Consider the following 26,208-nt stretch of genomic DNA (forward strand, 5'->3'; position numbering starts at 1 on the left):
GAAAACCAGATCCTTGCAGATATTCATGTGTGCCTGCTGGGTTCCTTGCCGACTAACAGAAGACCGTAAAGTGCAATTAAAGATCCACTTCGCGGGAAGCAATACGTGCATGATGGGGAGGTTATTGATGCAGAAAGTTGTTGGATCCGACGTCGAGCAGTAGATTGGTACCACGTGGGTAGCCAGGCCGTCTGAGGAAGGCGGCATAAGGCCGTCGCTTTGAACGGAGTCTACGTTGAGAAGCATGTTTTGTAGCCAAAAGCGTAGAGAAAAATATCGTGCATTGGAATCCTGAATAAGATTAACCTCCTTTCAGAAAAAAATTGTTGCTTCACTTCTTGAACGCACCTGGTAAGAAGATGAAAAAATCTTTTACAGAATAGACCAGTTTGGGGAATTGCATCAAACCAGTGTTTGTACTGAAGACACGATAACAACAACAACAGCTACTACTACTACTGGAAAAATGCCAAGATGGACTCTGGTTCGAAGCCCACGTCAAACAGCTGGTTGCCATATAGGTAAATGGCTGGATAAGTTAGATCAAAGATTGCAGGAAGGCAATGGCATATCATCTCAAATAGGGCAAGCCTAATAAAGTACTGTGGTGTTCAAACCGACCTTCGAGTTGATGACAGCTTTACTTACTACGTTTTTGTAATCGATCTCGCTTACTAAATATGAGGTTATTTTGTTCAGGGTTGGCTATTATATTCGGCCTCACGACATCTTTTTAAACTGAAGAGCTCTGTCGAAGAAGGTGCTAACTATCAATTTAATACGGATTAGTCTGATCATGTTATCTGTTGTACACGCATCAAAAAAGTTTTGCATTGGTTCAGAGAGTTCCTGAGCCTGTACAGAAAATTGAAGTAGAGATCAGCTTAAACATCATTTCCGCCCTTTTTTTTTATTGCTCATGAAAACCACAAATCGCATGTTATACCAATATAAAGACAGACCTTCAGAGGCGGTGGTCCAGATTGCTGTACACACCGGTACCTCTAATACCCAGTAGCACGGCCTTTTGCATACTATTAACAAGTTCATCAAGGCGTTGTTGGTCCAGATTGTACCACTCTTCTACGGCGATTCGGCGTAGATCCCCGAGAGTGGTTGGTGGGTCACTTCGTCCATAAACAGCTCTTTTCGGTCTATCCTAGGCATGTTCCATAGGGTTCATGTCTGGAAAACATGCTGGCCACTCTAGACGAACGATGTCGTTATCCTGAAGGAAGTCATTCACAAGATGTGCACGATGGGGGCGCGAATTGTCGTCCATAAAGACGAGTGCCTCGCCAATATGCTGCCGATGTGGTTGCACTATCGGTCGGAGGATGGCATTCACGTATCGTACAGCCGTTACGGTGCCTTCCATGAACACCAGCGAAGTACGTCGGCCGTACGTAATGCCACCCCAAACCCTCCACCTTGCTGCATTCGCTGGACAGTGTGTCTAAGTCGTTCAGCCTGACCGGGTTGCCTCCAAACACGTCTACGACGATTGTCTGGTTGAAGGCATATGCGACACTCATCAGTGAAGAGAACGTGATGGCAATCCTAAGCGGGCCATTCGGTATGTTGTTGGGCCCATCTGTACCGCCCTGCATGGTGTCGTGGTTGCAAAGATGGACCTCGCCATGGACGTCGGGGGTGAAGTTACGCATCATGCAGCCTATTGCGCACAGCTAGAGTCGTAACATGACGTCTTGTGGCTGCACGAAAAGCATTATTCAACACGGTGGCGTTGCTGTCAGGGTTATTCCGAGCCATAATTCATAGGTAGCGGTCATCCACTGCAGTAGTAGCCCTTGGGCGGAGTGAGCGAGGCATGTCATCGACAGTTCCTGTCTCTCTGTATCTCCTCCATGTTCGAACAACATCGCTTTGGTTCACTCCGAGACGCCTGGACACTTCCCTTGTTGAGAGCCCTTCCTGGCACAAATTAACAATGCGGACGCGATCGAACCGCGGGATTGACCGTCTAGGCCCGGTTGAAGTACAGACAACACGAGCCGTGTACCTTCTTCCTGCTGGAATGACTGGAACTGATTGGCTGTCGGACCCCCTCCATCTCACAGGTGCTGCTCATGCATGGTTGTTTACATCTCTGGGCGGGTTAAGTGACACCTCTTAACAGTCAAAAGGAGTGTCTGTGATACAATATCCACAGTCAACGTCTATCTTAAGGAGTTCTGGGAACCGGGTTGATACAGTGCTTTTTTTTTATGAGTGTATATTCAAGCTCACCTTAAGCTGGTGAAACGTAATTTCATCTCTACCGCTAGGAAACGCTGTCTGCTAAATAAAAGTTTTTACTGTATTTATGTTCTTGTTTTAGAATTTCACCAAGCATATAATGTGCAATAGCTCAAAATACGCACTTGTGGGTTACCACATTTCTTTCTCTGTTGCCAAATATTTGTGAGTGACTTAGGTATAAAGTTCTATATTTAATTCTATTAGCATTATTTTGGTGAGTACTGCCTGTACCCTCTTCCAGCGTTCATCTTAAACGATTTTAGGAAACAATACAAACAAAAATCTAAATCTGGATGATGGGAAAGGGTCTTAGGAATTTCGTACGGATCCAGACAATGCCACCTTAGCCATGTAGATTTTCGGCAATTTCATTTGCTTCTGAAAACCACCAACTGTCATTAAAATATATTTCTCTCATAAGAGAACGTGTAATTTATTCGGAGATGTCGTTTTCTCTACACTGTTTGAGCGTTCCAGGGATATTTAATTTCCGTTTCGTAGTGTGTGTCAGACAGTCGAAGAGTCTACGGAAGACTGTTGAAAGGGTTAATCATAAAAACAGTGGTTCCAATTGGACTGTAGACATTTTCTCGAAACTTAAAATTTGTTTCGTCACTATTGACCAATTTCCATCTCAGAGGCCGTTTTTAAGTAGTAACGAGAAACAGCTTGATGAAACACAGCATTTTGGCGAAATGGGATGTAGTTCGTCTTCCAAACTCACATCGACGATGCTACTATTTCATCTGCCACAATCTTAGAGAACAGGAAACGAGATTTAACGTAAAAAGTTGACTGAGAAACAAACAAGATGCTGTGAATGAAAGATGGAAGTGAAATTCTGAAATGGGAAATTAGCTAGTGATTGTTATACTCGGCTACATCGTTCGGCTAAACTTCAGATAACGAGATGAGAAGATGCGATAGTAGGTGGCGCTTTATGTTTCAAGACGTTATTAGAATTGTGGAATGTCAAGAACGGCTGGATCGCGAAACAGGAAGCAATAATTTCTCACTGATTTATGCACGCTTGAAGGAGCAACTGGTACAGGGCTGTCTCAAAGGAAAAGTGTGCAACATTGTCTTACGAATAGCAAGGATAAGGAAATGAATATAAATGGAAATGAAAGTAGTTTCTGTAATATATTTCGTTTTCTGTTGATACCAAACAATGAAATTTTCATATCTTTTTTCTGAAGACTAATAAGCATTTGCATGTTACGGTGAAGACGTTTGAGATTATGTCTCAATATAGATCTGGAGCATAGCTTACTGGAAGTGTATCACGAATAGTACCAGTGTTGAAAAACGAAGGTAGCATCTTGTTAGTAGAGTATTTCCAAGTAATCGAGCGCGATGGTTGGGATCTAATCGAAGTTAATTCACTTGCAGTAAAGATTCTAACGTGACTGGGAATGCGTTTTTAAAACGTCATGATTAACAGTTCATTGGCCTACTGCGTTGGCAGCAGCAACCGTAAATAATAGCCCAAATGAGACCAAAGGCAAAGGATGTTCATAAAAGGATCAGTCGATACCAAATCAATCAAATATTCGAAACTGTTAGTGTGAGATATTTATGATACTTTATTTTCTCTACCATAGAGTAAATAAAGTACAAAATTTCATTCTCTTTTGATTCACAGATAATTTATCGTTCAAATTTCAGTACATGAAAATGTCTCATTTTTCTAAGAGTGCCCTTAAACAAAAGTGTAACTTCGGAACTCTTGATGCTAGCAAGTTGAAAATGATGTCAATGTCTAGATAATGATTTAAGCTTCAATTTAACATGTAACACAGTTATTCTGTAATATTTGTTTGATTTTATTAAAATCTGAAATAATATGTTTTGTAAATTCTCAAAAACACCCCTATTGCTCTGTTCTAAAAAACTGTTTTTCATTTCTATGTGAATAGTTGTTTGAATTCCATGGTGGAGAAATAATAGATTCTGGAGATATAAAATTATGAAAATTAAATTATGCAAAAACTCTAAGAGATGCAGGAACAAGTACTTTCCCTCAAAAACCAAGGTTCACTAAGAATGGAATTACTTGTTCATTTATCTTATAGTTTAAACCTGATGAGATATTTACGTAATAAAATTTAACTGAAATAAAAACTGCTGTGTAAGACTGACTTTAATGAACGACATCTGCATTTTCTTAAGAAGAGTTTAAGATAATTTTTTCTGACCAGCTTGGTCGGTTTACGCAGGAAAATGACTTCCCCTGAAGAAATTCACAGTGAGTGTGGAACCGTATCTACAAACGACTGTCTGTAATAGACCGCTCAGATACCTAGCCTAGACTAGCTCCGACATTCGCAGAATCTAGCCTCAACATTTGGGTGACGCACGCTGGACACCTTCCCAGGATTTCTGGCAACTCATTTATGTTGTAACAAGTAATATGTCCTTTGAATCGTTCTGGAACTTGGACTCTAGGAATTTTGTGGAGCAAAGCACCTTTCTTGTAGTGTAGCTTCCTGCAAACCTTCGAGCATTTCCGTCAAACACAGTTGCTCAGAAACCTTGACGATTTGTTCAGTGCTCCTGTAACCTTTTCTATCTCATCTGTTAATTCAGTCTGTCAAAGGATACGAGACTTACGAGTAATATTATCTTACGAGTAATACTAAAAGTTGTCCAAACAAGATAGTAAGCGGCGTCTTTCGCACCTGAATTGAATTTCTTTGAGTTCTCCTAATAAATAAGCCTGTCATTTGTCTTCCTAACTATTAGATTCATGTGGTCATTTCAGATTAAATTATCCCGGACACAAGCTCCTAGATACATAAAAGTTGTGACCGATTCTATTGATTGTTGGCCGATTGTGTTGTCAAGTATCATCGGATGTTTCCAACTATTTTGCGCGCCTTACATCACATTTATTTATGTTCGTAATTGGATGCCAACCTTTGCGTCAGGCTGTGATTGCCTGATTTCTGGAAGACATACAGCACGGAATTAATCTGAGCTCTGCTGTCTGCTGTTTCCTGGGTCTCATGTTGGAACCTAAGTTTCACACGGTCGGTACCTGCGGACCATGTTGATCCCTGTCTAGGTGTTATTCTCTAGAAAACTCAGCACAATATATGTTCTCTAATCGACAACAAATTGATGTGACTGAGTGAGACATACAGTTTTGCGCGTGAGGCCTACGAATATTATTGTAGATTAGAACAACCTGATACTTTTGCCAGTCACTTGATACGCACTGTGATTTTAGCGACTATACTGAACTGATGCGCCAGTGCCTCCGCGTATGCAATATGGAATCTAACGCTGTTTTTCGATTCGGCGCTCATTTATTTCGGTATTTAAAATGTTCGCTCCGTGTGACAATCGAGCGTAGGATGTGTGTTATCTTTTCCGGTTAAGCAGTTTTGGTAGACAGCCTCCATTTTATGATTTTCTGTTAGTGTGCCGTAGTAGTCAACGAGCATTTAATTCAGACTCACGTTCTTGCAGTCTTGTGTTTTTATTTATCGATTGAGCGTCAGTCTTAGTTTCATTGCAGCAATATGCCTAGCTTAGTGTCAGCTAAGTTGTACGTTCAATCACAATTAAACAAGTTTCAGCACTCCAAGATCTGTAAAAATGACTCCTAACAATTCGTAGGTTCAGTCAGTCGGGATAACTTTGTACCACTTTTTATAATTTAGTTACTGAGAACTTGAAAAAGTGAAAATGAATACTAGCTATGACCTATTAGAGTAAAATTTAAGTTTTAATGCTGGTGCAAAGTCACACTGTTATTCAGGACAACTTTGGACTGCTCTTAAAAACAAAGAATTTTTCGTATGTTTAATGATCTAGGTCATTTAGGTCATGTGAGAAGAAAATCAGAAGTTAAGAATAAAAAACAAGCGGTGTTAATTCAGTATTGCAGATTTACTTTGAAATATCAAGATATTTGTATAGACATGGCATTGTTAGTTTAAATCACTGTCGCCAGAAACTATCTCGATAGACACCACAATTATAGGATAATCACAAGCCTAAGAGCTTGTAAGAAGTTGGACAGAAAACTGAAATACTAACTAGAAATCACAGAGAATAAAACTTACTTTTAGTACAAAATAACGCAAGTAGGTGGAGCAGCAGCCATTGAAACAAAAGTGCTATGTGGTGCAAAGGTATCCTGACTGGTAAAAGTTCCTCTGAGTGTACTGAATTGTGTCACTCTTGCGTCGAATGTGCAATTTGTACGTTCAGCAACTAAGAATACTTTGTTCTACTAATAATGATTGGTTTTAGGGCTATGGAAAAGTTCCGAAATACCTGCAGAAACGAGTGAAAGATTGTCAGAAGCAACAAAAGGCGGAAGAGGAAGGAAAGGATCCAGCGGAGACGGCTACTAGAGCCTTGTCAGAAGCGGAGCGGACGGAACTGATAGAGGTGAGTGGAATGGCGTAAACGCAGTTCCTCTGTTACGCGACTACGCCCTAAATCGATGGGTGAAAATGCCTGTACATTCGTATCAGTTGTCTCTTGTTGGACATGTTTTTCATAGAGCCCTGTATAACAATGGTCGTCAAACGTTTTTGCTCAAGAGCCTACACTGACATTACGGGGCGACACTTCGGGCCGAATATGTTCCGATCTTATTATAATTTGGCAACCTACATGAATTAGTATTTTATGAGTCCCTGGCAGTCTAGCTATACTAAGTGTGCGGTAAGTTTGTCAACGGACCCCACGCACTGACTGTTAAAATTCGGCACCATTCGGGACACATCGTGTTGACTGTTCTGTTTCAGATTCCTGCCACATCAACGAATCCAAAGTGATGACACTGTAATTATCTGACGAAGTGTTGTGTTGCCTGTATGGGCGGATGATTCATTGATTAACAACAGTAACTGTACTTACATTTAAATTCGTTATGCAACACGAGACACACAAACGCTTACTAATGTTTTGAATGGGGTTTTTCTTCTACTCGTAGCTTTGTATTACAAGAGCCTTAATTTAATTTAATGTTCCTTACTACAAATAAGTACTGCAGCTGAAGATGCGTATTCATGAATTCGTGTTATTTCAGTGTCAAATCTTACACCACAGCAACTCATTGGTACAAGGTACACAAGCCCGTCAGTTGCCAGCGGAAGATAAACGAGACAGCGCTCCACAACAACAAAGCTATCTGCCACTGCAACCAACTTAGACCCTGGGGTGAACGGCAAGCTTTTTACGCGCAACGTGTCAGCTACAGACAACAGTTGCAAAACGTACATACTTATTGTTTACCGATTTCGGACGTACATACGTTATCCTCCTCCATCCGGTAATAATCAAATACACTACTGGCCATTAAAATTGCTACACCCAGAAGAAATGCAGATGATAAACGGGTATTCATTGGACAAATATGTTATGCTGGAACTGACATGTGATTACATTTTCACGCAATTGGGGTGCACAGATCCTGAGAAATCAGTACCCAGAACAACCAACTCTGGCCGTAATAACGGCCTTGATACGCCTGGGCATTGAGTCAAACAGAGCTTGGATGGCGTGTACAGGTACAGCTGCCCATGTAGCTTCAATACGATACCACAGTTCATCAAGAGTAGTGACTGGCGTATTGTGACGAGTCAGTTGCTAGGTCACCATTGACCAGACGTTTTCAATTGGTGAGAATGTGCTGGCCAGAGCAGCAGTCGAACATTTTTGTATCCAGAAAGGCCCGTGCAGGACCTGTAACATGCGGTCGTGCATTATCCTGCTGAAATGTAGGGTTTCGCAAGGATCGAATGAAGGGTAGAGCCACGCGTCGTAACACATCTGAAATGTAACGTCCACTGTTCAAAGTGCCGTCAATGCGAACAAGAGGTGACCGGGACGTGTAACCAATGGCATCCCATACCAATACGCCGGGTGATATGCCAGTATGGCGATGACGAATTCACGCTTCCAATGTGCGTTCACCGCGATGTCGCCAAACGCGGATGCGACCATCATGATGCTGTAAACAGAACCTGGATTCATCCGAAAAAATGACGTTTTCCCATTCTTGCACCCAGGTTCGTCGTTGAGTACACCATCGCAGGCGAAACTGTCTGTGATGCAGCGTCAAGGGTAACCGCAGCCATGGTCTCCGAGCTGACAGTCCATGCTGCTGCAAACGTCGTCGAACTGTTCGTGCAGATGGTTGTTGTCTTCCAAACGTCCCCATCTGTTGACTCAGGGATCGAGAAGTGGCTGCACCATCCGTTACAGCCATGCGGATAAGATGCCTGTCATCTTGACTGCTAGTGATACGAGGCCGTTGGGATCCTGCGCGGCTTTCCGTATTACCCTCCTGAACCCACCGATTCCATATTCTGCTAACAGTCATTGGATCTCGACCAACGCGAGCAGCAATATCGCGATACCATAAACCGCAGTCGCGATAGGCTACTATCCGACCTTTATCAAAGCCGGAAACGTCGTGGTATGCATTTCTCCTCCTTACACTAGGCATCACAACATTTCACCAGGCAACGCCGGTCAACTGCTGTTTGTGTATGAAAAATCGGTTGGAAACTTTCCTCATGTCAGCACGTTGTAGGAGTCGCCACCGGCGCCAGCCTTGTGTGAAAGCTATGAAAAGCTAATCATTTGCATATCACAGCATCTTCTTCCTGTCGGTTAAGTTTCGCGTCTGTAGCACGTCATTTTCGTGGTATAGCAATTTTAATGGCCAGTAGTGTATTTATCATTCACAACTGCTGGCCATACCTGACTCCCTCGTCGAATAAAATTATTGTGTAGCTTCCGAGAATGGTGGGCCATATTTATGATATCAGAGTTGGGTTGGGTTATTTGGGGGAAGAGACCAAACAGCGAGGTCATCGGTCTCATTGGATTAGGTAAGGGCCGGCCGATGTGGCCGTGCGGTACTAGGCGCTACAGTCTGGAACCGCGTGACCGCTACGGTCGCAGGTTCGAATCCTGCCTCGGGCATGGATGTGTGTGATGTCCTTAGGTTAGTTAGGTTTAATTAGTTCTAAGTTCTAGGCGACTGATGACCACAGAAGTTAAGTCGCATAGTGCTCCGAGCCATTTGAACCATTTGATTAGGTAAGGATGGGGAAGGAACTCGGCCGTGCCCTTTCAAAGGAACCATCCCGGCATTTGCCTGGAGCGATTTAGGGAAATCACGGAAAACCTAAATCCGGATGGTCGGACGCGGGATTGATATGATATCAGAATCCCCCAATACAGGGAAAACGAATTTTAAATTGCCGTGTGCCGTTTTGGCAACAATTAGATTTTTAGTGATGCATTCACGCGGACCGATTGTTGGCACTAAGTGGAATTATCGTCGTGGTAGTATGGGCCAACCAAGGGATTCGCCACTCATAGAGTTTGACAGAGAGACTACTATGTTGTCTGCGAGTGTAGAAAAACAACAAAGTGCTGCTGATCAGTTTTCACTAAAATAAAGAAAGAATACAGTGTGCCTTTCTAATTGAGTCTAGCCCACCTTATCGCTGTGAAAATGAAGTTCACGTGTAGTGCGTAGACTAGCTATGCCGCGTTATTTTAGGAGAAGGCGTTCGCGCTTTACAGTGTGTAAAGCTGTAGATAATATATCGATTACTACAAGAGTGGAGTAGATGTGCAGGTTATTCTGTATGGCCCTTCAGTTTTTTGTGGATGCATACTGAATTGTTCAACAACAATAATATGAATAACAGGATACACTCAGTATAATGTAATAAACGTGGTTCTTGTCAAGACAAGCACACACATGGAAAACCAGGTGGACTCAATACAATAACCAAGATGCGCACCAGTAACGTACTTCACTTCAACCAAGTCATCAGTCGTGTGAGCAGTAAATGCGCTTTTACAAGCTACAAAGGCCACACGAGTCCACATAGGCTAAGAGTTAGAAATGATCATCTCGACCAACGTCACCTTCCTGTTATGTGGCTTTTTAACGTCGCTCAGAGTGAAAAATTCGGTGATTGGCGTTATGGAGCAGCTCCAGCTTGCCCCTTCATAAAAATCTTGATGCCCACTCGATTCAACAACGGCTTGGAACCTCCAGTTGACAGACCATGTGCCTCGATCAGTCCAACGGATCACCAAGGCAAGGACTGCAGCCACTCTTCATCAGCCGTATCTGTTGCAGCGAGAAGTTTCTGTCGTTCCACTCCTGGAGGTTCTGCCCGCTACCTGCCAGCAGCACGGGAGCGACCGATCACTGAGCGCCCTCTGAGTCGCTGCGGCCGCCGCAGGCGCCACTCGGCGCGAATTCAAAGTGGCGGCCACTGGCGCCGGAATCGACCCGTCACAAATGAGGATGGCTGGACTTGCATTTGAAGCGTTGTCCTTGCGAATCAGAGTGCAGAATCTTAGCATTTTGACCGTTCGCTCGGTGTGCAAGTTTTGCAACTTAATTCGTTTTAACAGAATCTTCACTCAACTTATTATGGTATTTGATATGCGTACAGGGAGAATCATTATAGCGAATTAATATAGCATAAACTTGTATCATAAGGCTGGACCTGCTGCTGTTCGCGATACATAACATAGATAACCCGTAATACCTCATATACTGTTCCCAGTAACAAGACAAGAGTTTCAGGAATGGTAGCAAAGGGAGAACGTTCTTTTCTATTTGATAAATACTAAATACTGCTGAGATACTGTGAACACCTCAGTGGTGATAGGGATGAGTTTATGTTAGAATATTTAATCGTGTAGCCTATTCCCATACCAGACGCATTACGAATTGAAAACTGCGGCCATATGTTTGTTAATGGCTAATGATAACGCAACACACAGATTATAATTTACTCATCTTTCAATGTTTTATGTGCTGCATCTACTGGCCACACCGCAACGGATCATAGCTGAAAGCCCTGCCGGAGGAAGCAGAAGGTTTTGGGCGATCAGTGAAGCTGAGAGCTGTGGCGGCGGTAGCGTAGCAGGACAGGTCTCGGTATCTATTAGGGATGGGAGGACTGATTTTTTTCCTGAAGGAACTGCACCAGCAGTGCAGCACTGCATTGTGAACCTGGGGTTTCCAGGCTGAGGCATGGTCACCACTGCCAGTCCTTTTATACGTGAGCATACTTAGCGACTAGTGTTACATGCGAAAATGGAATGTTGTGCGTTTCGAAGGATGGGGAGGTTCCTTGGCTTAACAGCGTGGATCCATTAAAAGAATCTCAGTCTCTGTGTGGGTAACGTGCCTATGGGGTGGATGGCTGTTAAGGTATAACAATCGCTAGCGAACAACCACTGGGACACCTGTTCCCTCCCTCCCCCCCCCCCCCCCCTTCCTTGGTACGACATCTGCCTGAGTCGACATTCATTTCCCAAACTGCTCGTGAGATTCCGATGGAGCGATCTCAAAAATACTCCTAACTTCAGAGGCCCAATAAGCCGTCACCTGCAATAACTAAAGAAAAACGCCCAACAAAAAGCCGAACAAAATCAAAGAAAGGCAGTTAAACCATTAGTCGGCGAGCATTCTCTCTTTGCGATGGCGATTTTGTAGTTGTCATTGATCTACCCATGGAGGAATCTTTCTTTACGACGCCTACGAAACCAGGCGCTCCGAGGCTGCCAAAGAAATCGTCTCTAACGCAAGTCGTTTGAAGTCCCATGCAGAAATATCGAGCGATGGCCTCTATAGTCACCCATAACTGTGAAAGTGTTGCACGAACTGACATCTAGATTATGTTCCATAAATGTTCGATGGGATGAATGTCGGGCGATCTGGGTGGCCAAATGATTCGTTCGAAATGTCCAGAATGCTCTTCAAACCAATCTCGAACAACTGTGGCCCTGTGACATAGCGCAATGCCATCCATAAAAATTCCATTGTTGTTTGGGAACGTGAAGTCCACAAATGGCTGCAAATGGTGTTCAAGTTGCCGAACATAATCGAGGATTCAGGCCATTCCGTGAAAATAGAGCCTACATCATTATGGGGCCACCACCAGCTTGCAGAGTTCCTTGTTGACAACCTGGATCCATGGCTTCGTGGGGTCTGCTTCACACTCGAACACTACAATCAGCTCTTTCCAACTGAAATGGCGACTCTTCGCAATAGGCCACTGTTTTCCAGTCGTCTAGCGTCGAGCCTATTTGGTCACGAACCCAGGAGATTCGCTGCAGGCGACGTCGAGCTGTTAGCAAAGGCACTCCGTCGGTCGCCAGCTGTCATAGCCCATTAACGCCATATTTCGTCGCACTGTCATGACGGATACCTTCATCGTACGTCCCAAATTGATGTCTGCGGTTATTTCACGCAGTGTTGCGCGTCTGTTAGCATTGACAACTCTACTCAAACGGCGAAACTTTCTGTCGTTAATGAAGGCCGTTGGCCGCCGTGTTTCAGTGGTGAGGGAATGCCTGACATTTGGTGTTCTCGGCACACTCTTGACTCCGTGGGTCTCGGAATACTGAATTCCCTAACGATATTCGAAATGGAATGACTCATGCTTGTAGCTCCGCCTACCATTTCGCGTTCAAAGTATACGACGGCTATATCACGTCGGAAAGATTTCCACATGAATGACCTGAGGCAAACGACTGCTCCGTCAATTCACCGCCCTTTCATACCTCGAGTACGCGATACTACCGCATCTGTATATGCACCTATCGCTACTCCATGACTTTTGTCGCCTTAGTGTACAGTTAATGTGTAAAAACTCGAGATATTTTTGTAAGAAATGTTATGTGGAAACGACATGGATACTCGAGCTGTACTTGATCTACAACAATGAGCTCTGAAACGTGTAAGTTAACGAAAATCATCTTAAGATAGGCACAAGCCCGAAACCAGCCGTGCATTAAATAAAATCTCCTTCTTGTTAGTCTACCCCTATAAAGGAGCAGTCACGGAATATAGTTACATCCATTACGGATAGCATTCACTTGTTGAATCACCTCTAGTATTATGAGGCGATGTCCTCCTCTGCAAATACTCTGGTCCAGTCACCCATCTTATGCTTTCTTTTTTGATCATTTTCATGGAAACCAATATGAGTTACGCACTGCTTCCTTGTTGTCACTCGGAGTTCGCTTTCGTATCCTACTTCGAAAGCTTCGTCTTGCATTCGTGCAGTGGTACTGAAGCCTAAGAATTCTTCTCTTCCTGGCTCGGTGCAGAACTTCCATGATGTGCTTGACACTTCTGGAGCTTCTTACGCAGTTTGAGAAGAGTACCTTTAATTAATCGGATGGCTCTAAGAATGGCCACCCAGTACGCGATGTGTCTTAGTCGTCGGCGAAGAGATCTTCAGATATAAATCCTTAGACCAGTGTTCGATTTTTACTGCAGAGATGTTCACTTTTTATCAGGCTACCTTCGTACACCCCCCAACACGAAATCTCTAAATCTATCGTATGCTCTCTTTCCCTCCGGGTTTCCATAGACTCCCTGCGATGTAAACGTACCATCCTTTAGTACAACGGATCCGGGAATGTGTTCCCTCGCTCGCTGTAGTTGGTACTGGTATGTCATTCACATGGGTTTCTAGAGACGTCGGCAAGTCGGGAATTAGGCTGCAACTCAGTTAGCCAGACGTTTTATGTCTTTTGCTCCTAGGACGACCTCATTGTTGCTATACATCTACATCCATATTCTATATATCACTGTGAGGTGAATGACAGAGGTAACATCCCTTCGTTCTATTGTTGGGGCTTTTTTCCGTGCCACTCACGTACGGAGCGCGGGAAGAATGGTTCTTTAAACGCTTCTGTGCAGTCTGTAATTGACCACATCTTGTCTTCACGATCCTTACGGGAGCGATGTATAGTGTTCAAAATGGTTCAAATGGCTCTGAGCACTATGGGACTTAACTACTGAGGTCATCAGTCCCTTAGAACTTAGAGCTACTTAAACCTAACCAACCTAAGGACATCACACACATCCATGCCCGAGGCAGGATTCGAACCTGCGACCGTACCGGTCTCGCGTTACCAGACTGTAGCGCCTAGAACCGCACGGCCACTCCGGCCGGCGATATATAGAGGATTGTAGTATATTCATAGATTCATCATTTAAAGGTGATTCTTGAAACGTCGTAAACAGGCTATCTATGGATAGTTAGCATCTACACTGATGAGCCAAAACATTTTGACCACTTGCTTAATAGCTTAATTACCCGGCTCTGGAACAAAATACATCACTGATTTCACGTATCAGGGACCCGACAGTTTGTTGATAGTCCGATCGCGACCCAGGTGGGTTCCATAGGAGTTACATCAGGTGAATTTTGTCACCGAGACATCAATGCGAGTTTACTATAATGCTCCTCAAACCACTGTCTTCGAGACACGGACAATTATACTGCTGAAAGATGACTTTGCCGTCGGGGAAGATATCAAGCATGATAGGATGCAGGGGGTTCGCGGCTGTCAGCGTGTCTTCGGTTACTACCACATGTCTCAAGCAAGCACAGAGGAATGTCTCCCATAGCATAATACTGCTACCATTAGACTGCATCCTAGGCGCGCTGTACGTTTCGAACCACCGATCACCTCTATGACAGCGTTTGTGGAGACGACTATCGACCCAGTGCAGCAAAAATGTCATTTATCCGAAGAGCCGACATGTTTCCATTGATCTACGGTCGAATTACGACGGTCCCGTGCCCAGTGAAATAGTAATTGACGATGTCCTAGGGTCAACATGTGAACACGTAGGGGTGGTCTGCTGTGGAAGCCCATGTTCAACAATGTACGATGAACGGTGTGCTCTGAAACACTTTTGCGTGCACCAGCTTTTGCTCTTTCGGCAGAGATGCCACAGATCACCATCTGTCCTATTTTTCAGAGCAAAGCCATTGGACCCCACGTTCTGTGAAGATTCGTGGACGTCTAATCATTTAGCCCCTAGTGGCAATTTCACTGTCATATATTTTTCCATAGATACTCATGATAGTAGCATGTGAACATTCTACCATCTTTGACATTTTCGACATACTCGTTCACAGGCCTTGCTTAGTAATAATCTGGCCTTTGTCAAAGTTGCTTTTCTCAGTGTATTTCCAATTTGCAACTCATATCTTTGCTAGGGTGATCCCCCGTCTGTGTCTGCTTCGTTTACATACTTTTGTTACAGCGGAACGTGTCCACAATGCCACCAGCCGGCATCCAACGTCGCGATGGGCAGTGGTCATAATATTCTGGCTGAGTAGTGTATCTTCCGGCGTTTGACACTTCAGTTGTTTCGACATCTCTGTGACATTTTTCCATGAGTCAAATAAACCTGTAATAATCCTCCGTACGCGTTCAAATCGCCTGTTAATCCTATTTGGTACGGATCCCACACCTTTGAACAATATCCTAGGATGGGTCGAACAAGAGATTCGTAAGCAATCTCTTTTGTAGACTGCATTTTCTTAGTATACTATCAATTAACCGAAGTGTGTTGCCTGCTTTCCCTATGACTGAGCTGATGTCGTCGTTCCATTTCATATTCCTACAGAGTATTACACCCAGCTATTTCTGTGAGGTGACCTATTTCAACTGTGACTCGATCATGCTTTAGTCATGACATACTACGTGTTTTCACTTTGTGAATTGCACGGCTCTACATTTCTGAACATTTAAAGCAATTTTGCAGTGCTCTGAACTTTTGTCAAGATCTTACTGAATATTCGTACAGTTCTTTATTTTAGTTTTAATGTTTATTTATTTTTTCCCAGACAGTACTTTATTGTACATAACTGCATCACCTGCGGAAAGTCTGACCTTACTATTAGTATTGTCGGCAAGGTCATTAATATACAACGTGAATAGTTAGGATCTCAACACACTTTCCTGGAGAATAACCAAAATTACTTTTACATTTCTCCATGACTTCCCATCCAAGATAACTTGCTGCGTCCTCCCTACCAACAAGTCCTCAATCCAGTTACAAATTTGACTTGCTTTTCCAACAATCGTAGCCGGTCGGAGTGGCCGAGCGGTTCTAGGCGCTTCAGTCTGGAACCCGCTACGGTCGCAGGTTCGAATCCTGCCTCGGGCGTGGATGTGTGTGTTATCCTTAGGTTAGTTAGGTTCAAGTACTTCTATGTTCTAGCCGGCCGCGGTGGTCTAGCGGTTCTAGGCGCTCAGTCGGGAACCGCGCGACTGCTACGGTCGCAGGTTCGAATCCTGCCTCGGGCATGGATGTGTGTGATGTCCTTAGGTTAGTTAGGTTTAAGTAGTTCTAAGTTCTGGGGGACTGATGACCACAGATGCTAAGTCCCATAGTGCTCAGAGCCATTTGAACCATTTTTTTCTAAGTTCTAGGTGACTGATGACCTCAGATGTTAAGTCCCGTAGTGCTCAGAGCCATTTGAACCAACAATCGTACTCTTATCTTAGGTTATATGTGGAACTGAATCAAATAATTATCGGAAATAAACAAATACTACATCTGACTGGCTTTATAATTGCTTCCAGGAAGTCAAGTGAGAAAATTGCGAACTGGGTTTCGCGTGATCGATGTTTCCGGAACCCAAGCTGGTTGACATGGGGGTCATTCTGTTCGAGGTATCTCGTATCGTTTGAACTCAGGGACATTGGACGGAAGTTTTGTGGGTCACTTCTGCTACCCTTCTTGTAGATAGGCGTCACATATGATTTCTTGAAGCTACTGGCACTATTTACATTTCGAGGAATCTAGGCGAATTATAGTTAAAAGAAGGACTAACTCAGCCACAAATTCGGCATAGAATCACACAGATATTCCACCAGGGCCTGGAGCTTTCTCAATTTTAGCGATTACAGGTGTTTCTTAACACCACTGATAATAATATCTATATTACTCATCTCTGCAGCAGTGCGAGAATTAAACTGGGGCATTGCCCCAAGATTTTCATTTGTGGTGGTACATTTGAAAACCGAGTTCAGCGTTTCTGCTTTAGTTTCGACACCCTCAATTGCAATACCTGTCTCGTCCATGAGTATCTGTAGTACCACTAAAAGCCTTTACTTATGACCAGAATTTCTGTGGTTTTTGTGAGATATTCCTCGATATTGTTCTGCCACGATAATCGTTGAAGGCTTAACGCGTTGCCCTCTTGAAAACCAAATGCATTTTTTTCAGCATCTCCCTATCTCTAGCCCTATGCTTCTTTTTACAGCTATTATACAGTAGTCTGTGTTTCTTTACAGTGATTGTATACAATCGAGGGTCACTTCCATCATTAACTGTTCTACTAGATACCTATGTATCAAGTGCATGATCAAGTATTATTCTATATTTTAGCCACAGTTCTAAACTAAGATATGATGCAACTACATCTTTATTTAGCTTGCTGAATTCTTCTAATTGTTATAATTGTATTTTGTACAAGATGGTTATAATTAAAGTGCATCTACTCGCAAAGGTCCATTGTGGACTGTAATTATGGCAGCAAAACTTGGGAGATATTCTAATGCGCCACTGCGGAACCAATTTACGATGAGACAAGAATTAGTTTCAATTTCAGCCACCAGGTGCAAATATGGCACTGTGAATGTAAAAAAAAGTACGGAAATGTATCCATACGTAATGTAATAGGAACTGGACGTGGGCAGCAAAGGTCGAACAACTGAGAAACGCAAATTGTTCTTGACTTTTCCGACGACTAGAAATATTTCGTACCAGACTCTACGATTTACCAAAAATTTACAAGTAAGACCCTTTGTTGTGTCCTTCAGTTATTGCTGTTCGTTGGTTTCCTAAGAGTCTGACTAACACTTCAGTATAAAGTAGTGTTAGAAATGTTCGTTTTCGCATCGGGTCAACGTCAGGAAATACTAACAGTTGATTTCTATATCGTTTAACTATATCTTCCTCAACATCAAACAAAACGTTAAGCAGCACTTTGCCTCGAGTAGTACGTACCACAAGTCAACTTGCAAGAAATGTCAATTTTACAAGCTTCTTGGGTCAAATAATGCTCGACGCGTAGTCGCATAAAGTTAAAAGTGGACATAAAACCAACCAGTTATTTTCGAAGGAGACTGAATACTAAACTTTTTAACGGTACAATTTCTAAACAAAAAAAAAAAAATGTTCTAACGTGTGTGAAATCTTATGGGACTTAACTGCTAAGGTCATCAGTCCCTAAGCGTACACACTACTTAACCTAAATTATCCTAAGGACAAACACACACGCACCCATGCCCGAGGGAGGACTCGAACCTCCGCCCTGACCAATCGCACAGTCCATGACTGCAGCGCCCTGACCGCTCGGCTAATCCCGCGCGGCAATTTCTAAACAGTTTGAGAGCTTGCGACCCCTCTTGGATACGATGAACGTGGTGGATCGAACGGATTTAGATGCGGGGCACTGAATTTATAATAGGCTTGTTTTGCCAATAGATGAGTACAATGTAGATGCTAAGGGGACTAAAAGAGCAGCGTGAACAGGACAGATAATGTTTATCTTGACTAAAGTAGCTGGTTAAATTAAGAAGAACAGTAGTTTAAAGCATTTAAATCGCATCCGTCATGTATTTGTTGTAAAAAAAACGTAAATTCAGACAAAACGACTTCATATGAGATACAGACACATACAGACAATCGCTTGTGCCTCCCATTATTCCGAAAGAAAACAGAAAGGGGGAAAAGAAAGTTAAAGTGTTCTCGGAATATTTCGTAGTGCCACGACTTAACAGAATCTTCTTGGTTTTAAAGCTGGGACGATTACAATAAAATGCAGGACTTCACCTTAACTGTGAGGGTGGAGACAGCTGTTGAAAATTCGAGGAATTTATTTGAAAAAACGGGGCTTGGACACAGAGAAGATTTTATTCAAGTAATATTAATGCTAAGTACTGTCTACAGGATGAACAGTAATAAAATCGATAAACTGCAGGGATGGATTCCTGACTGTAAGTGGAGGGAAGAGGGTTCTATGAACATGTCTCCGAAAACTCATCTTTGCCATGGTAGATGGCGCTGACGAATGACGTTCTTCTGAGAACGTGCCGTGTGCTCTTTTTGTGTTGCAGGCCGTGTATTCATGTGGGGAACAAGCCGAGATGGTGTTTGCTTTCGGCCAAACAGATGGAAACGGTCGGAAGCAGCACGGATGTACTAAAACAAGTACCCTCACAGACACCGACCACATCACACAACATTTCAAACCCATTTTGGGCCTTTGTGTGATCACACAAACGCCCAAAAATATCTTGAAATGTTGTGTGACGTGGTTCGTCTCTGTGAGGGTACTTGTTTTAGTACAGCCGTGCTGCTTCCGACCGTTTCCATCTGTTTGGCCGTAAAAAAAACACCACCTCGGCTTGTTCCCGACATGAATACTGAACCACTGTGCTGTGTACAGCACGCTGCACCATTCACACAACCTGCAAGACACAAGGAACACACGGGACATGGTCAGAGGAACTGTCATTCGTCAGCATCATCTACCGTGGCAAAGACGCGTTTTCGGACACATGTTCATAGGACCTTTTCCAGTCAGGAATCCGTCCCTGCAGTTTTTCAGTTATGTTAATATTTACTCAGTAAAATGTATTGTACATTGACATGAGGATCGCTGATATATTGTAGTCACAGCTCTCTTATAAGGAAGAGAGCCCTAATGCATTCGTCCATTACAGATTTCTGTGTGAATTTCTTTCCCAACTTTTTCTTGTGATTCTGTGGTAAAGTGATAACTTTTCTCCAAGCTGCTTAGTCACATAGCAATTGCTCATTAGAGTTAATTAATAACTTTTGAAGTACCTTGTTATTTCCGTTGTTAACAACCAAGATAGAGAATAATTGGCCCTTTATGCAGAGAACATGAGATGTATTTGTGTAAACAAGTATTTTTTTCCTGACCACGTATTATTATTGTTTCAGGGTCTCAAGAAAAACTGGGAAGAGGCCGAAACCGCTTATCAAAGGCTGCCTCTTATCATTGAGACTCCATCCATGCTCAGAAGAAAAATTATGCTGGAAAAGAAATTAACACAGTTGGAAAACGATATTACCTTCTTAGAAAAACACGAATATATTTACATATATGATGACGAAAATTCATCGTGACCAATAAAAAGTGTGACTGAAGTACATACATCAGCCTTACTTGCATTCAATGGTTTGCGTCAGACTAATGAAATTCTGTGTTGAACAGGGAGAATATATGTCCTGTTTCCGTCGCTCATCCGTAAGACTCGAGAATTTAAAGTCTAAAACTCTGGAACATAATATAAGCCTGCCAAGATTTTCTCTACCTAATTCCGCTTTTACAGAGCTCCTGCTTTGCATGCATCAGTATAAGTTTCGCAGACGGGAAGAGGTTTATGAATATGACACTCTGGGAATAGAGCTGAGCTCTCTGAAACAGCTTTTGCTTTTAGCGAATGTTATGCTGAACACGTCACTCGATGAGTAACTGAACGAACATGCTACACGTGAGATGCAGCAACTGATTTCTGGTTACAGCCTCTGGAAATGATTAGCGACACCGCGAAATGCTTCATAACAAAGCGTAGCTTGGACCTATAACGTTTTTATTCAAAGGCTTTTCATTATCACAGTGAAGTTTCTGAGAGAAAAAAAAGACAGTTTGTTGTCTCCAAAAACATAAAATTCAAAGACTATATAAATGATCAGAGAGTAAAGGTGGTTTTGATGGCACTCAGAAATTTGTATTCTTAGCTAGGAAAGGAAACGATTAGAGCTATTGTCAGAGAGTCGTCAGTCTACTTAGGTAACGCTAAACCATTGCACGAAAGAATGAACTAAGTCAATTCTAGTACTATGTCTGTTTCAGGAACAGTATGAGGTTTGCATCGAGAACCGAATTTCTTCATGGTGACCTGTGACATTCCAGGACAGATTTATTCTCTAACCTCGGAACACAATAAATTCTTGTCAGACATACTGTACGCACTATAGTATTTTCGGTACAGCATCTGAAGAATATTTCTTCCAAATAACCCTGACTAAAATGTTATATTTATTGGGATATATTTTCTACATTAAATAAAATCTTTGATGATTATCATGGCTGTCCAATATTTCTGTATTTCGAACTATTTATCAGCCTAGGAAAACTTAAAAAATATTATGTGTAGTGTAACAGCTAACGAAAACGTCCGTTCAGTGTAGTTGTAATCCTGCATATCCACGAAAAGTCGCACTTCCTTTCTCTCTTTTAGCTGAATATCCTTTAATATTCATGACTGTACGTTTTATGAGGAATACTATTTTAAAAAACAAAAATCTATTGGAATATAAATCTCGAAACGTCTGAATATCGACGGGACTTCAAAATTTAACACTGCTTATATTCGGAGATTAAATGGAGATCAAGGAGGTCCCTCTTTCGATGGTTATAAGGTCAAGGTTTTAAACCTCTCTTAAATTTTCAGTATGGTATATGGTGAAGATATTTTCATCTCGGTCTGTATGAACTGGTTTTATTTGCAGTTACATTTGGTAGCTGACACAAGTGAAACACATTGTCATTGTGTTCTCGCATTATAGAGGATTTACAGTATTCGCTCATCTTTATTCCGGTCGTACACACTATCGTCATATCATGATACTGAGAGTTTACGGCTGAGACATCAACATATCCACGTTGATATCAGAAAGATCTGTACTGAGTGACCTTACCAATAAACAGACAGCTCCCCATAGGATCACTTGAATTACAGGTAGTGCACAACGGATAACTTCCTTTTTTTAAAAATTTTTTGAATTGTTCGTCACTCTTCGTGAACTGATGTACTAAAAAAGTTTGCAAATCCATTGCTGCTGGGGTCGCTGGTTCATAATTTCCAACACACTATCTCACTGTTTCGTGATCGGTGGCGTCAGATGCTTCTGTCGCCTGTGAAGTTATCACGTTATCCTCGCCCATGGATTCTGTTTCCAAAGTATTCCTGCGATTCTGATTATTAATGTGATCCTATTCTACATTTACTCCAGACTGAGAGGTCTCTCTGTGGTCCATTACAATCAACCTGCCGAATGCTTTCCTGCTGAGCCTCCAACATCAACCAGTTATCTACTCTTTCTAAATCACCAGATGGTTCTCTTCCGATTTCACTCATCCTTGTCAGATTTCTCACTCATGCACGCGTTTACTTTGACGTAATCTATTAAAGATAACTTTGAATATTCCTAAAACCTGAAAAAAGACTATAAAATCTTGACCACATTCTGTAAACCCACATACACAAGACAATAAAACCCTACAAAATACAGAACACACACAAATAAAATCCATAGTAATGTTCAACAATGATTTACAAACTGGACGACGATGGACTGATACAAACCAACTCCTCTTAAACGAAAATGCATGTGTTAGTTACAAGTCTACAAATGAATGATATTTTACATTCACTAATTCAGAGATTAATAAGGTGGTAATAGTCACTAATTCTTCACTGATCTGACTGTTAAAGAAAAATGCAAAATTTTAACTGAAACTTCGTAAAGTTCTGTCTGTTATATCAAGAGATCGCAAGTGATCAACTAAAATCGATCAACTGCTCGTTATTGAACTAGTAGCTATACTTGAAATTAAAAGATTTCAACATTTCTACATCCTGTGGTTATTTTCAGGTTATCGGAATATATTGTTGCACTACAGAAGGGAACTCTGGGTGTCCATAAAATTTGTTTAAGTTTTTCCCTGGCAAGCACGAAAGCCAGTGCTACAAATAGCAAGGCACAACACTGGGGCATTAACAAACAACATTCGAGCAGAGAGCGCAGAAGGCGGCTGCAGCAGAATGACCAAACTGTATCGTCATTCTGACGGCACCGCAGGGTGGAGTAAGATCATTAAGACACACGCAAGAGCGGCTACACAACACCAAGACGTTACAGAAAGTGGCAACCTGTAGATCTGAAGGCAACAGCTAGGACGCCGCAGTGCCTTATAGGGTGCTGAGAAGTCTAAGAAACCAGGGACGAATTCGCTCAGTACCAGCTCATTCCGATCTTTGAATCACCTAAATACTGTGTCTGACTTTTCACACTTATCGCAGTTTAAAGATTTTTTTCAAATATATGTTACCAGGTGATTATAATTGTCAGAACAGTTACAAATGAAATAATCTTCCTCGTGGACACATGAGATAGTATGCATAGTTCAATGATTATTAATTAATTTTGCGAACACTTCAACTGTGTTCAATAGAGATATGCCAATGGTATGCCACGTAATAAAAATTTTTTAACTTACTTCTTAAAATTTGAACGTTATTCTAGCGTGGACAAGGGACACTGAATACAATTTCAAATTACGTCCATTTTTCATTCAATTATTTCATTATAAGATCGTAATCTCCATAGGAGATGTGGAACAGTCTCAGACATTCTGTTGCAGTGGACGGCCTTCAACCAGGTGAGTACTGAATCCAGCCACGTGATAAACTCACTCCACGAAAAATATAGAATTCGACGCTCGGCAGGTCTCCAAGAAGGACATGTAACGAAAAAGCAAACAAAACACTTTGTGGTTTTCATTATACAGAAAAATTGTTGTAATAAAATCAAAACTATATATGGCACCACACATCGTGCAGGTGATAAAGTACTCTATGTTAATGCACAACCTGGTATCACTACAGCTTGGAAGTCACTATTGATAGAGATCTGACTGCAAAAGGCAGGAATCCGGATTGGAGTTGGAGTTCTGCTACAGCCGTAACTTAATTTGCCGTACTTGATAGAACTGATATGTGAGTGATGGAGTATTACATGTTTCTGAGGTAGCAGGCATAAGGCTATTCTACGGTGAATACCAAGTTCTCTAGTGAATCGTCTAGATAATTAGAAAGAAATACAAAGTCATTTATAAATTGTAGTTTCTTCCAGTATGGTAGCTTTTCAGTCTGTCACAGGTCGATTATAGAACAACTCTCAAGTTGCGTTAGTAGATGCTCCTGTTTGTCAAGAATTATACGTGGTATGTTACGCAGTGTAGAATGTCTTTTGTTCATCAGACTTATTTCGGCTTTTCCATACTCAATCGCAGGTGTAACAGTATAATAGATGTTATTGTTAAATTATGTAATCTCATCACTAAAATGGGAATTAAATAGTAACAGATCCTGCAGACAATTGCGAAATAAACGGAAACTGTTCAGTGTAGTTCAAGCAGTTTATTACGATTAAAAAGAAAAGACTTATACCTCTTATAATATATGCTGGCATTGATAGAGTTAGTTTATATAAAATATGGACGGTATTTGCGCAACATAAAATGTATACAACTAAGACATCCGAATGCATAAAGAGCTTAAGTAAACTTTTTATTCAACTTAATAACAGAAGATACATCATTTTAAAGTAATTCTAATGCCTGACCAACAAGTTTAAACATTAGCAACAGTGATTGTTGCATCTGAGAGAAACTGCTGTCAGTAACGTTCAGCTGAAAGATTTGTCTCTTTGAGTGCAAAATCACCAAGGCTCAATTCACATATTAAAGTGCTGTAAGGTGCAGGGGAACATAACATTGCGGAAAGACTTTAAGCTGTATTTATTATTGAAGTGGTGGAAATAAGTGAGACTACCTTAGTGGTTAGGTTAGGTTAGTGTTGTTTAACGTCCCGTCGACAACGAGGTCATTAGAGACGGAGCGCAAGCTCGGGTTAGGGAAGGATGGGGAAGGAAATCGGCCGTGCCCTTTCAAAGGAACCATCCCGGCATTCGCCTGAAACGATTTAGGGAAATCACGGAAAACCTAAATCAGGATGGCTGGAGACGGGAGTGAACCGCTACCTTAGTGGGTACTGGTAATATCATATGAAATTGATTTACGAATTGATTTCTTGGGAAAACATAAGGCAAACCTTTGTGGCAAAGATAAACTATCGAGAGATATACCAAAACAATGAATACAAAAGTCACCGGATAAATGAGAACAAAGACCAATCATGAGAGGTAAACTGAGTAGGTACATTTGCCGTTAAAAGGCGATTTGCTAAGGGAATTTGTTAAGAAAGTTTTTTGTAATTTTATTTTATTAGTTTATATTTGTTACATGATGATTCATTGTATTCATGCTCAAGTGGGAATTGGGAGAGGGATGTTCAGCGAGCCGGTATGAAGACCGAAGTGATGTATCTGTAGAGAGGAAATGTTTCAACACATGCTGTAATATTGAAATAATCACCATCGTGGAGTCGTAGCAATAATTCAGTGTTAGGTACCATCTTGGTTTTGACTCTTGTCTGTGCAATCTATGCCTTAGCATAGAACTGCATGCGCACCTGAGTTTCCTTCACACGAAATTCCGACCAGTTGGATCACCATTACTAAAAAATTGTTAATTAATTGAGTCACAATTAGTAAATAATTCTTAAATAACTATAAATCCATTGAACACTACGGTTCAAGCTGAACTAGCATAAGGAAGACACCAATGGAATGTACATATATGGTCCAGTCACGTTAATGTAACCACCATGTATGTTCGAGGGCAACGTGAAATAACTACTCACAGATGCCAAGTGGCAGCACTAGCAGTGGAGGGTATATAAAGCGTATCGGTCGGACGCGGAAAACAGTGCAGTCATCGTAGTAATACAGAACCAGAGTGATTTATCTGACATCCAATAAGGGGAGTATCATTGGCTTTTGGGCCAAGGGTGGAAGAATTTCTGTAACGGCTAAGTTTGTAAACTGTTCGTATACTGCAGTAGTTAAAGTATACCGTGCATGGCAAGAAGGAACAATCCAAAACCAGCTTGGAGCAACTGTGGTGCACTTGAGCCACGGATGACAGGGTTGAGTGACGGCTGCGGAAGTGTATACCGGTGAGTACTTGTGCAACCGTTGGCCAACTGACCGCCCAGATGAAGTGAGGGGCTACCAGAAGTTGGCTGTTCATCGGCGACGAAGGCTGGAATTTACACACCAGTACCACAACTGGACGTCCACTTAGTGGCGAGAGGTGGCCTTTTCTCTTAGATGAATCACGTTTTACGCTGCATCGGATAGATGGCCGTTGGCGTGTACAGACTGAAACGTCG

The 26,208-nt window shown here is 42.1% G+C and overlaps 1 protein-coding gene across 3 annotated transcripts in view; it reads left to right on the top strand.

The window, feature by feature from the left end:
* The window catches only part of LOC126253212 (enkurin), a 102,096-nt gene extending 81,807 nt beyond the window's left edge, over positions 1-20,289 (top strand). For 2 of the 3 annotated variants that reach the window (XM_049954391.1, XM_049954392.1), the window contains 2 exons: positions 6,526-6,666; positions 20,066-20,289. In XM_049954391.1, the coding sequence (XP_049810348.1) occupies positions 6,526-6,666; positions 20,066-20,251 (327 nt within the window). In that variant the 3' untranslated portion in view covers positions 20,252-20,289. The remainder of the gene's footprint in view (positions 1-6,525; positions 6,667-20,065) is intronic. The other variant, XM_049954393.1, reaches the window with a different exon arrangement.
* The last annotated feature ends 5,919 nt before the right edge of the window (positions 20,290-26,208 follow it).

This window comes from Schistocerca nitens, chromosome 4, assembly GCF_023898315.1.
Source record: "Schistocerca nitens isolate TAMUIC-IGC-003100 chromosome 4, iqSchNite1.1, whole genome shotgun sequence".
NCBI classification, from domain to species: Eukaryota; Metazoa; Arthropoda; class Insecta; order Orthoptera; family Acrididae; genus Schistocerca; species Schistocerca nitens.